A 12,400-nucleotide genomic window follows, 5' to 3' on the forward strand; every position below is an offset into this window, starting at 1 on the left:
AACACTGCTATGTGTAGGGTCACCAACCACCAGGCCAGGCTGCCCAGAGCTACATCCAGCCTGGCCTTGAATGCCTCAAGGAATGGGGCATCCACAGCCTCCCCAGTGAACCCCCAAATCATAGAATCATAGGGTAGTTTGAGTTGGAAGGGACCACTAAAGGCCACCCAGTCTACACCACAATGAACAAGGACGCCCAAAGCTCCATCAGGTGCACAGACCCATCCAGTTTGACCTTGAGTGTCTCCAGTAATCCACCACCTCTCTGGGCAGCCAGTGCCTCACTGCCCTTACTGAAATGAAGTTCTTACACCCAGGGAAGTGTGGGGGAGGTGGAGCACTGCCGCCTCTCCCCCTGATCCCTCTCCAAAGGGTCCCATACAGAGGGGCTGAAATATTTCCTAGCAGCTACTTCTGTAACATTAGTGAAATCAAAGCAAAACGTGTCAAAATTCCCATTAAGACACTTTTGACTTCCCTTGTTTCAAGACAAAGTGTCTTTGCCTGCAGGCAAGTTTTGGGTTCACCACAGTGGCCATGGGGGACTATTGGATTACAGGGCAGCTTGGAGCCAGGTTTTGCTCTTTGGGGTAAGGGCTTTTTCTAATCAGGATTGGTTTAATTCTGTCATCTGAATTATGAGTTTGGCTCTGTTTCTGGCTGCCACAGGAAGGAGCCGAGGGGAAGGAGTGTGCTGCTAGAGGAGGGGAGTGGACGAGGGCAGATCCCTGGGACCTGCTCTTTGCACTGCAAGAACTTCATATTCACCTTTCAAATGATGATGGATAGTGGAAGGTGTGAGACTTCCAAGGGTTTTGCAGATACAGACTAAACCTCACCTCCCCACTTTGTCACTGATGAACATTGGCCTGATTTCCAGGTGGGGAAACTGAGTCAGGATGTATGCTGCCTCTATCTTCTACAGCAGGGAAGGAGGCCAGGGGATGTGGCACCACTAAAGCTGAGCGAATTTCTCATTAAACAGAGGAGATGGCAAAGTCTCTCATTTCTGCCTGAGAAAGGCAGTGTCTCCATATCCTGGCTCATGTATCAGGGGAAGCTGTCTGGCCCTCACCACATCCTTACACTGAAAAGGATACTTTTATTTTTTTCCCATTCCTTTCTCATTCCAAGAGCGGGGGTGGAAATCAAAAAGCTGTGCTTTCCCTGTTTTTCTCCTGCAAACTTGCAGAAGGCAATGGAGGAGGCAGAAGTAAGGCAGCAGGTGGACCCCGTTGCTCGGTGTGAGAGATTTTTGGGTCCAGACTCTATTTGGAAAAGGGAATTGCTTCCAGTTGCCTGCAAGGGGAGGAGCAGCTGCCAGGATGAGTTTGGGCAATTGCTGGGTAAGTCACTGGAAACTGCACTGCAGTGCATCTTCTCCTTTGTGCCAACATGGCAAGTGGCTCCTTGTGCATTTTCTCCTTGAGAATAGAGCCAATTCAGTGAGACCTTCCCCATCTCACAGCAGTGAGACCCCGCTGTATGATAACCTCTGCTCCTTGGTTATGCTTGGATCACAGTTGTTCAGAGGTCTGGGCCCAGGTTGGACTCAGATGTGTTGGCAGAGATGGAGAAAATGGGTGAGCTGCAGAGGAGTCTTCAGCAGATCTACCACTGGGTCATGTCCCACTGGGTTTTTAAAAGGTTTCCTTAGCACCAAAGAGATCTAGTTGGTACGTGAAGTGTCTTCAGCCCATTGGATTCGAGGACAGTGAGCTGTATGCTCCCTAGCTGGGCCAGTCCTTGGCTGGAGCAGGGAAACTCTGAGTAGGGCAGTTGGATGGTACAAACAGTGCTGGGTTTTGGCTTGTTGGTGTTGGCCTTGCAGCAGTCAGCTTACAGCAGGGCTCAGCTATAAGGGGACAGAGGCTGATGTGATGTTTTTGGCTTGGTTCCTTGCTGGCATAATCAATCTTCCAGAAGAGATGCTCTCTGCTCAGCATCTCTGATGTTATCAAATCCCCACTGTCAAGTGCAGGGTGAAAAAATGTCCCAGTGCTTTCATTTTCAGTCACTTAAGCCCTGAGCATCTCTAAAGCCTTGGTTCCATGCTGCTTTCTGCATCCTCACCTCCCTGCTGATGAGTGGCCATTGCACAGGGGAGACATCTCGCATAAGCAGTGTCCTGCTCTGCAAGGTGCAGCTCTGTTGCAGCAACATCTCCAGTGGGATTTGGAGTCAGTAATGGGTGCCTGTCTTGGAAGGGCAGAGTTTTGTCTTGTTTTATGCGCTGGTGTGATGAAATATTTGTGCAGAATGCCCCTTTCTGAATCTTTAGATATGGATCATAGACGAGAACCATGGCTTGTATCTTACAGGGCAGGTGCTGGCTCATCTGATTCCTTTCCCCGTATCCTGGTTTGTTTAGTCTGTAGGAACCTTCATGTCAGAGACTCTTTCTTCCTAAACTGGAATCTGATAGCTGCATGCAAGCCCAGGAAATCAGTAATCCTGGAATTCTTTTCTTGGCTTCCTTAATCTGAGGGAGTCAATGTGACATCTCCTTGACAGGGCCCAAAGGTATTCCAAAAGTAGTTTTATGGGGATAATACTTTGGGATGTGCTGGTTTGTCTGCATTTGGGACCCTGTTGTGTATTTAAGTCTGTTGAGGATTGAAAGATATGATGATAATTTATGGATTGATGCTGAGAGCCAAAGTTCCCTTAGGTCATTGTTGTAGGCTTCTACCATGGAGCTGCTGGAACCATTATCTGGGAAACATGAGGTACCTGTGTGTCTCTTTGAGTGTCTTCACCAACATTTGCCAACCAAGGAGTCCGTATATCCCGGTCTCCTGTTTTCTATCATTTAGAGGGAGATACTGAAGGGACAGTATATGATGTTGGCTCAAGACTTGGAGGGCTGCACCCTCTGACATAAGCCACCAGGTTGGGAAGGACAGGGATGGCACTTCCCAAGGCCATTAAGTGGGACAAGCTCCACTGTGCTGCAGCAGCATGTCTTCTCTAGTGCTACCTCAAGCCCTGTCTTGCAGCTACCTCTTGGAGAGCCTTGGCCATCCCTGCAGCTCCAGCCAGGCATTACAGTGTGCGTTGCCACACATCCATGCGGGAGGAATTTGCTCTGGTTGCTGTGCTGGGGCAGAGCTGCCTAGAGCTGCTAGGTTAGTGCTGGCTCCCCTCACCCCAGGGTGCCCCACCAAAATAGCTGCTATGGAAAGAAGTTTGTTGACTTTTTTCTTTTCCTTTTCTTTTTCTTTCTTATTCTTTCTTCCTGTGTTCAGACTTCCCCAGGCCTCCTCAGAAGGCCCTGGCATATCATCCTACAGATGTGGCATAAAACCCCTGGTTGCAAAATATATCCGTCCTGGCAGTTAGTAGTGTTGTGCAATCTCCATCAACTTACGGAAACCACTGTGAGATCCTATTAAAGAGAAACTCCAGCCCCATCCATCACTCCAGCCACAGTCACGTGTCCGGCTGTCAGGCAGGAGGGTACAGGCAGGCTGTAGGCACCAAGGAGAGAGCTTTGCCTTGCAGTGGGTGCTCTATTGCAGGGACAGACAGGATGGGAGATCTGGATTGACAATAGCTCCCATTGTGCACACCAAGGGCTGTGGGATCACAATCAGACATGGGCAGACCTGAGCTGGAGGATGTGGATCTCACCAACTCCATCCATCCCCTTCCTTGAGGCACCTTTCCTTCAGCCCCGTTGTCAGACCTCACAGGACATTGGGAAGGGATGTAGTGTTGGTACGAGCATCCGTTGCTGACGGACCCCGCTCAACCTGGCAGCTTTATTGTGTGACACCTCTCCCTCTCTGCAGCCACATTAATCCCCGAGGGCTGCCCAACCAAAATTACTGGTGCTCCATTACTCTGCTGTCAGCATCTGTTTCCCTCGTGAGAATCAGGCTCCACATCAGAAAATAATAAAGGCGATATTATGAGCAGAGGGGAGAGGAGATTAAAAAACCTGTTCAAAGAGCCTGCTGCTCCCTGTGCTGTTTATTGCACATCGTGGCTTTGCGTTGTTTTTGTTGTCACTGAAGTTGGACTTTTAATTTTCCTTCGATCATGAAGTGACTGGTTTGTAATTTCCCTATAGCTCTGAGGATTCAAAATCCGAAACTGTTGCTGTGGGTTTTCATATTGTTTTATTCAAAGTACCTGTTGCTCCCCAAGATCAACTGGTGAATGCTCTCATTGCTCATTGAAGTGCTGATAAAACCCTTTATTCCCTCAGACCTTGACACGCACTGGGATTAAGCCAACCTCCATGGCAGGGACGGGGTTGTTGGGGGGTCTTTGTGACCCAGCGCTGGGCTGGTTCTTCTCCCCTTGGAGTCTTGCTGTGATAAATGCCATTATCCAAGACTTTTTTTTCCTTCTTTTTTTTTTTTCTTTTTAAGATAGGATTTTCTTTCCAGAATGTTTTGGTCAATTTTCACCCTTAATGCCTTTGGCTAATGAGCCTGCTGAATCCACAGAATGGTTTTCATGCTCTGACACATTTGTGCTGCAGGTTGGCAGCTCTAAAGAGAGAAGATATTTAAGTCCTGAAGCCAAAAACACTATATCCTCAACCCCTGTGCCAAATACTTTATCTGTGATTGTTGGTTTTTTTCTCCCTGTTGATGATGTACCTTTATTTAATGGGTGACTTGTGTCAGTACCAAGCTAGACAGGTAAATTGTGTAGGGTTGTGCTGGGATGATGCTATAACCGAGGTCTACTGGCTGGGGATCACTGATACTCCACTCCAGATGTGGCCTGCACACCCCTGTGGATGCAGACCCATAAATGATAGAATATCCTGAGTTGGAAGTGAACCATAAGGATCACTGAGGCCAACTTCTGATGGCAGGAGGACAGCAGGGCTCTGCCTTGCTCCTGGTCCATCTACAGAGCCAGGTTTAGGGCTGCCCCACCAACACTTTTCATTGGCATACACACACACAAAAGGGGGGGATGGGGAGGGAAATGGAGCAAAATAAATTAAAAATCCATTTGTTTCTGAAAGAAATCTCCCAGCTGAGCTTTCCCAGCTCGACGGTAGGGGACGGTTGCTTTGTAATCACACCCAGCTTACTGTTGAAAACATTTTGGTCAGATTTTTATCAGCTTCGGAACAGGAGCAGCCCCAAAGGACTGTCTCTGGGGAGATTAGGTGGCTGCCAGCGCAGGGCAGGATCCTGTTCAACCAGCTGGGATATGCTGCGAGTTGCATTGATTTGTGCCTGCCTAGAGACTGCATCCCCTCTGTGCTGTGGTGGAACTGGGTGGCTGCTATCTGACCAGGTGATGTGTGTGGTGGGGAGTGGGCATGGGGTTGTCATCTTCCCACAGTACCAGGGAAGCTCAAAAGAGAAGAGTCCTTGTCCTCATAGTGGTGTGGAAGGAGCAAGGAGGCACAGGGCTGCCCTATGCAGACGGCACCTGTGTTAGCATTGAGTTCCCAAGATGGAACCCAATGGCAACTCCAGAAGAGCTGGAGACAAGATGAGAGAGCAGGTGGTGTGTGAGGAGCTGGAAGGAGTGAGATTTCATGGAGTCATAATGATTGAAAAAGATATCTAAGATTATTTAGTCCAACTGTCAACCCACCACCCACATCCCTTGGTGCCACATCTCCACAGTTGTGGAACACCTCCAGGGACAAGGGACTCCACTGTCTCCCTGGCAGCCTGTTCCAACCACCGAGCACTCTTTCAGACAAGAAATGTTTTCTAATATCAGACTTGAACTTTCCCAGGGCTACTTAAGGCCATCACCTGTCGTCCTATGGCTGTTACCTGGGAGAAGAGGCCAACCCTCACCTTGCCACCACGTCTTTTCAGGCGGTTGTACAGAGTGGTAAGGTCTCCCCTGAGCCTCCTCTTCTCCAGATTGAACCATTTCAGTTCCCTCACCTGCTCCCTGTAAATCTTGTGCTCCAGACCTTTCATAGCTCCCTTGCCCTACTCTGGACGAGATCCAGAGCCTCAAGGGGCCCAAAACTGAATCCAGCATTCAAGGCACAGCCTCACCAGGTCTAAGTACAGAGAGGCAGTCACCTCCTGCTCCTGCTGGCTGTGCTACTGCTGATACAAGCCAGGATGCCATTGTCCTCTGCAGGGACAAATCCTCTGCAGGGACAAATCCTCTGCTCATCTTCTGCTCCCCTCTCTGACTTTTATACCCTTACAGAAAGAGAACAATCCCAACCCATCAGCAGCAGCATGAGCCAGCAGGAGGGAGGACAGTGAGGCGGCAGAGGCTCACACCAGCCCAGTGACACCTGGAAAATGCTGGTGGCTGCACTGGGCAGTGCTGGGGTTTCCAGTAAGCCTTGTCCTGGGGCAGGAAGCGTGCAGCAGGAGGCAGGAAGCTGCTGCCTGTCTGTCCTGCATTCCTGCGTGCTGGAAAGCCGAGTCATGCTTCCTGCAGCCTGCCTGGAGCTCCTACGCCCCGAGCAGTACAAGGCTGGATACAGCCCTGCTGCTCTGCTTGGGAATGAGAGCAAAGGGATGCTCGGGTGCTCTGGTCCACCCTTAGGTGCCCAGACTCCAGTTGCAGCCCCTCTGGTGCTTGCAGCACAGCAGGGAGGTGTCTGTGCTCAGGGGAGATGAGGTGCATCTCCTCCATGCTGCACACCTTCCTGCTCTCAGGTCCCATTTCCATGCACATCTCTGTTCTCCTCTTCCTCAGTTTGGATCCTGGAGAAACCTAACCATCAAGCACTGCAACAGCTGGCAATGGACCTGCCTGTACAAGTTGTTTCCCCTCCTCCACATATCTATATCAATGGGATATTGATATAGATATGGGATATATCAATGTCAACAGGACAGCCCTCTTCTATGCTCCCCTCAGGATGCATCCTTGGGATCTTCTCCCCAACCCTCTTCTGTGCCCATCTTTGAGTTATTTCCTTTAAGGTCCTTCTGCTTTAGTGCTGGTAAGATCTCAACTGGATCTCATTGTAGTTTCTATTTGTTTTCCTTCTAGATATCTGCAAATCCCATCCGCTGGTGGCCACTGACTGCTTAATTTATCAACATGCCATATAGCTGAACCTGGGCAATGCACTGGCTCTACAATGCATCACTGAGAGGTTTTCAGGTTTGTTTTCCTCCAATAGCCCACCAGGTGAGCACAATCTTCTACACGTTACAAATGTCTAAATATGCTCATATCATCATCTCTGTTTCTTTGTCTGTTTATTCTTATTGGATTAGTGATCATTCAGTTTTGGGGCTCTCACTATGAGATATTAGAGGTCCTGGAGTGTGTTCAGAGGAGGGCAACAGAGCTGTGAAGGGTCTGGAGCACAAGTCTATGGCAAGCAGCTGAGAGAACTGAGATTGTTCATTCTGGGGAAGAGGAGGCTTAGGGCAGACCTTATCACTCTCTACAATTGCCTGAAAGGAGGTGGTGGTGAGGTGGAGGTCAGCCTCTTCTCCCAAGTAACAGCACTAGAATGAGAGGTGATGACCATAAGTTGCCCCCAGGGAGGTTCAAGCCAGATATTAGAAAACATTTCTTCTCTGAAAGAGTGGTCAGTAATTGGCACAGGCTGCCCAGGGAGGTGGTGGAGTCCCTGTCCCTGGAGGTGTTCCAGAACTGGGGAGATGTGGCACAGAGGGATGCGGTTTATTGGCCATGGTGGTGGGTCAGTGGTAGGACTGGAATATCTTAGTGCTTTTTCCAGCCTTAATGATTCTGTGATTCTCTATTGTTTACCTGGTTGGCTTGGATAGAAAAGCCCATCTGAGGATCATATCCTGGCCTCACTCTTCTACTGCTGATTACAACATTGCTGCTGCTCACAACACCTGGAAGCAACCTGACATCTCTTGAGAGCCCACCTCTATTCATCAGCTGCTCTGTGCTCTTTGAGTGTTGTTGCAGGCTCTGGTGGCTCCAAAGCAGCTCACGGCCAACACGTGCTAGTGATGCCAATGTCCCTGCCCTGTCCAGCAGCGACCCCAGACTGCACAGAAACCCACCCCATAGGAAGCGGGATCACAGCTGATGACTGCGGTTTCCCATGCGGCCGCCGTTCCCACTGCCATTGCCTTGTTGATGGGGCTACAAGCACACTGCGGGGTGCCGACGTGGGGATGAGTTATCCAGAGCTCTGAGTACGGCAGAGCCAGCGGGGTTCCCATGGAAGGAAATCCCAGCGCTTCATGAGCTCCAAAGAATGGCAGGCAGCAAGGAGCAGGAAGCGCTTGTTAGGAAGGAGCGAGGAAATGGAGCCTCTGCCCCAATCCAAGCAAACTTTTGAGGACCGGAAAGTGGGAGTAGGAAGGTGTAAAAGTGCTTTGAGCTTTGGCAGAAGATTGCAAAGGGCAAAGGGTGAAGGGAGAGGGACAAACACCGCCGCAGAGCTCAAGGAAGGGGCAGCCTGTGTGTGCGTGCCGTGGAGGGGACTTCACGGTGGAGCTGCTAATTAAATAAAGAAAGGCTCATCGCCATGCCTGTTAGGTTAACTCAGCAGGGATATTGCAAAAGCAAATTCCTCCCAGCAAGTGTAATTACAGGGCCGGAATTCCTCCAGTTCCTTGTCCTTGCTGTGGATTCTGCTAAAGCCATCAGGTGAGGGGGAGCATAAAAGTCCTGTGCAATAACAACCCCCTCCTGGAGAAGCAAGGATTTCACATCAAGGCTTGACACTTTTCTCGCTGATTATTCTGGGGTGGAAAGTACACGTCAGACAAAACAGTCAGGGTCGTAGGGCTGCTTCCCCCAGGGTGGCACGCTCTCATTAGGCGTGGAAAGAAGACAGTGAGGGGTCTGGGCAGGGCACTGTCAGGATTTGGGAGGTGCCCACATGCAGGATCCAGCCCCTTCTGCTTGGCTGAGAATTTACAGCACTCAGATTGCTACATCCCAGTGCATCGTTGGAACATTGGGATGCCTGGGCTCATCGTGGTACCCTATGCTTACGTGGGGAGGGAAGACGCTCACAAGAGTCAGCACGTGAAGACATCTCACCTGGTTTTGGGGGACAACAGGTACCTGGGGACACGGGAACAAGGCAGACCACTAGGTATGGGTCAAGGGGAGTGCTTGGGGCTGGGCAGAGGGGATGGAACACATGGAGTGGGGGGAGAGGAAATGTGTGGGGGAGGAGAAAGGGTGAGCCTGGGACCTTAAAGAGCAATTAGTCAAAGCTGAATTGTTTTTCTAAACTCTTAATGAAAACAAAGAGTGGGGCATGGCCCAGATGGTGCCAGGGGATCAAATAAATGTCGCGCTCAGGAAGCAGCTGCTACTGGGAATGTTTCCTGCCAGCCCCGCTGCTGCTCGCAGCCACTTTTATTATTTGTTATTTTTCAGGACTGCAGCTGGGGTTTCCCTCCAGCTGTGTGGAATTACACTTAGAGCTGGTCCACGAAGAGTCCACAAGCGGTTGTCCCTGCCTGAGCATCCCTGGGGCACTCAGCATCCCTGCAGCCCTGATACCCCCACCCCGGAACAGAGAGGTCCCGTCCTCTAACCCAGATGCTTTGTGCCTGTATAGGGGTTTATCCAAGGTGAGTATCCCATTTCCCCACCCGACCCCTGAACTGGTTCATGGGGGCTCAGCCTGTGCCTGCTCCAATCCTGTAGCTGATATGAATGACCAAAGTTGAGAATTTTTATGAAAATGAATAATTTGGGATGTTGTTTTCATTTGCCTGCTGCTTTTAGAAAGACGGAGAGATATTTACCTGTAATCCCAAGGTGGGTGTTATTGGGGTGTACCCTTTCCAAGGGCCATCCAGATGGTGATACCTGTAGGATCCCTCCCAAGAAACCAAGTGCTCATATCCTGGCACTTTGCCTTTTATAGACTGAAAACCCCACAAGAACAGCAGGGCAAGACTCTTGACATATAGCCTTGACACAGGAGCTCTGCCAGAACCAAACCCCCTGCTGCTTTGGGATTTGAAGGTGCCCACCTGGGGTCTGGTGGTTGCTGCTTCCCAGCTGTGACAGCCTTGGCCAGCTCCTGCTGGAGGCACTGCTTCCCTGCCCATCATCGCATGCCCCGAGCTCGCTGTTACGTCCTCAGAGCCATTTGATCCACAAAAATCACAGCTGATCAAAGGGGCAGCTTACGGGAACACGCCGTTGGTGACTTCCTCTGGTGGTGCCAGGGGCTGCGCTGCAGAGGAGAGATGCAAGGGAAGAGATTGTTAACTGCTCAGCCTCCCTCAGACAGCACAGGCAAAGAGATTTTCCTAAAAAGATTTAAAAAATAATAATAATTAAAAAACCACAAAGCTGATGGATGATTTTAAATTTCCCTTTGTTTTTTTTTTTGGTTTTTTTTTTTTTTGGGTTTTTTTTTGGTTTTTTCTTTTCAGAAGCATATTTAAAAGATGACCAGGCAGGGATGACCACTGATCTGAACTGAGCTTGTGACTGGGTTCTATGCTGAACCAAAGCACCAAACAGCTGAGATGGGAAACATCACAGAGACTAAGCAGACACGTGGTGATCCCACCCTGTGTGCTGGAAAGAGACCGCTCCCAGGTAAGAGGGGGAAGCTGGTGGTGATGATGCATTCCAGATGACACCATGAAATCAGAGAGGTTATTTATAGGTGGCTAATTGATTAGGGCAGCCACAGCAGGAGGAAATGACTTTCAGGAGTGCCAGCCAGCTCTGGAGAGGTGTCAGGAAGAGCAGAAAGTCCCAAGATGATCAAAAGGCTTGAGAAAGAGATGTTGTTCCTGACTTGGATAAGGCCCGAAGAGAAGCCACGTGCCTGTGCTGCTCACAGAGCTCATTGGTAGGACAGAGCTGCTGTAGGTCTGGGAAGCCACCATCAAATATTGGTGGCTGTGTATGATGCTAGGGCAGGAGACATCTCTTGGCTCTTCACAGCTGACCTTGTGGGTCTTTCTTTTCTGAGCTCCACTTAGAAGCTTGAAGTTCTCAGCTTTAATTCATTGAAGGCTTCAGAGAATGCCCCAAAATCTGCTCAGTGTCTTCCTAGGTGGGATGAGTTTATCCCACAGCTTCTTGAGCAGAACTCATTCCCTTCAGCCACAGGATCATAGAATAATTAAGGTTGGAAAGATCACTAAGATCATCTAGTCCAGTTGTCAACCCATGTCTCTGATCACTCTGGCCATGTCACTCAGTGTAACATCTACCCTTTTAGTGAACATCTCCATGGGTGGTGACTCCGTGGGTGGAGCAGCCTGCTCCAATGCATTAGCATTCTTTCAGAGAAGTTTTTCCTAATATCCAGCCTGAACCTCCCCCATAGGTACAACTTAAGTCCACAACCTCTTGTCCTGTCAGCAAGGTTGACCTTGTTGTTGGCTGTTGGGCTACCCAAATCAGCATCTCAGAGCAATAGCAGCTCTTTTTCTTCTGACTTTTTTCTTCTTATAAATTTTCTTATTATTCCAGAATAAACCTGTGCAACATCACATGCCTGTGACAGGGAAGAGGCCATTCTGAGGAGGCAGTATCCCAGCTGGCATGGATGTGGCTCACAGGGAGGTGGTGCCAGCCATGCCGGAGGGAGCATGCAAAGCAATGTGAGCAGCAATGGTGCACTGTCTCAGAGACTGTTCATTTGGAAATGGTGCTCTTTTCAACGGTTCTGTTATCAGATGGAGCATTTCCTTCATCAGTGTTAATATCCATGTAGTGAAACAATGAAAGGGCTTCCTATCAGTTCCAAATAGGACGTGAAAAGCTCTCAGCGTTAAGAGTAGAGGATGCTGGAATAGGGCAATGGGAAACGCCTGAGTCACTGAAATGCCTCTTTGATTCCATTAGGCTGATATGTTCAAAAGGGAAGAAGAAAAAAAAGAGAGAGAGCGAGAGTGGAGCTAGTTAATGATCTGAGGGACAGAGGGCAGGAAGGGCCTGCACTCAGCGTGATCCCTGCAGAGGAGGGAAGGCACGGAGGGATGTGCTGGCATGAGCTTTGGAAAGTGGTGAGCACAGCAGGGAGCTGTGTGCAGGGAGCCACACGGTTTGTTTTTGGAGGGAGGGGAGGCTCAGTAGGGGAATGGAGAAATCCTTAACCCTGTGCACTTTGTCCTGCTGCCTCCTGGCTGTTGTGGTGCAGCGTTGTTCCCCCTGCCTGAGTGGTGCTCTGTCTGTGATCTCTATCAGGGTAGGGCTGTGCAGTGATGTGCAGCACAGAGCAAGGAAATGGCACAGGGAAAATGAAAGGGCTGAATGTGATTTAAAGGCTCCACCAAGTGCTGCAGGCAGGGGGGGGGAAGGGAAAAGCCTGTTTGCCAAGCATCCAAGGCCACCAGCCAGAGCAGGAGTGGTGCCCTTGCCCACCATCCCATCTGGGAGGGCACATGGCCACTTGTGCTGGAGCTGTGGGCACTAGTGAGGGATCTGCCAAGGCTGGGAGCACCTGCAGCCTGGGGCACAGCAAGCAGGATTTCCCGACTGGAGTGGGGCAGGCAGCCAGGGCCAT

The 12,400-nt window shown here is 50.1% G+C and overlaps 1 protein-coding gene across 2 annotated transcripts; it reads left to right on the forward strand.

The window, feature by feature from the left end:
• Positions 1 to 1,182: 1,182 nt before the first annotated feature.
• On the forward strand, positions 1,183 to 10,476 carry LOC107319735 (uncharacterized). 2 transcript variants are annotated; one of them, XR_014934633.1, is made up of 5 exons: positions 1,183 to 1,346; positions 5,723 to 5,823; positions 6,958 to 8,969; positions 9,295 to 9,491; positions 10,308 to 10,476. XR_014934633.1 is itself a non-coding variant. In XM_085516354.1 (3 exons), the coding sequence occupies exons 1-3, from the start codon at positions 8,869 to 8,871 to the stop codon at positions 10,317 to 10,319; spliced, it is 345 nt and encodes a 114-aa protein (XP_085372480.1). In that variant the 5' UTR covers positions 8,728 to 8,868; the 3' UTR covers positions 10,320 to 10,476. The 2 variants fall into 2 exon arrangements, 1 of the variants encoding a protein (XP_085372480.1); XM_085516354.1 differs by lacking the exons at positions 1,183 to 1,346; positions 5,723 to 5,823 and having other exon boundaries at positions 8,728 to 9,004.
• The last annotated feature ends 1,924 nt before the right edge of the window (positions 10,477 to 12,400 follow it).

The sequence above is a fragment of the Coturnix japonica genome, chromosome 15, assembly GCF_054131305.1.
Source record: "Coturnix japonica strain WE chromosome 15, WE-NBRP24, whole genome shotgun sequence".
Lineage (NCBI taxonomy): Eukaryota > Metazoa > Chordata > Aves > Galliformes > Phasianidae > Coturnix > Coturnix japonica.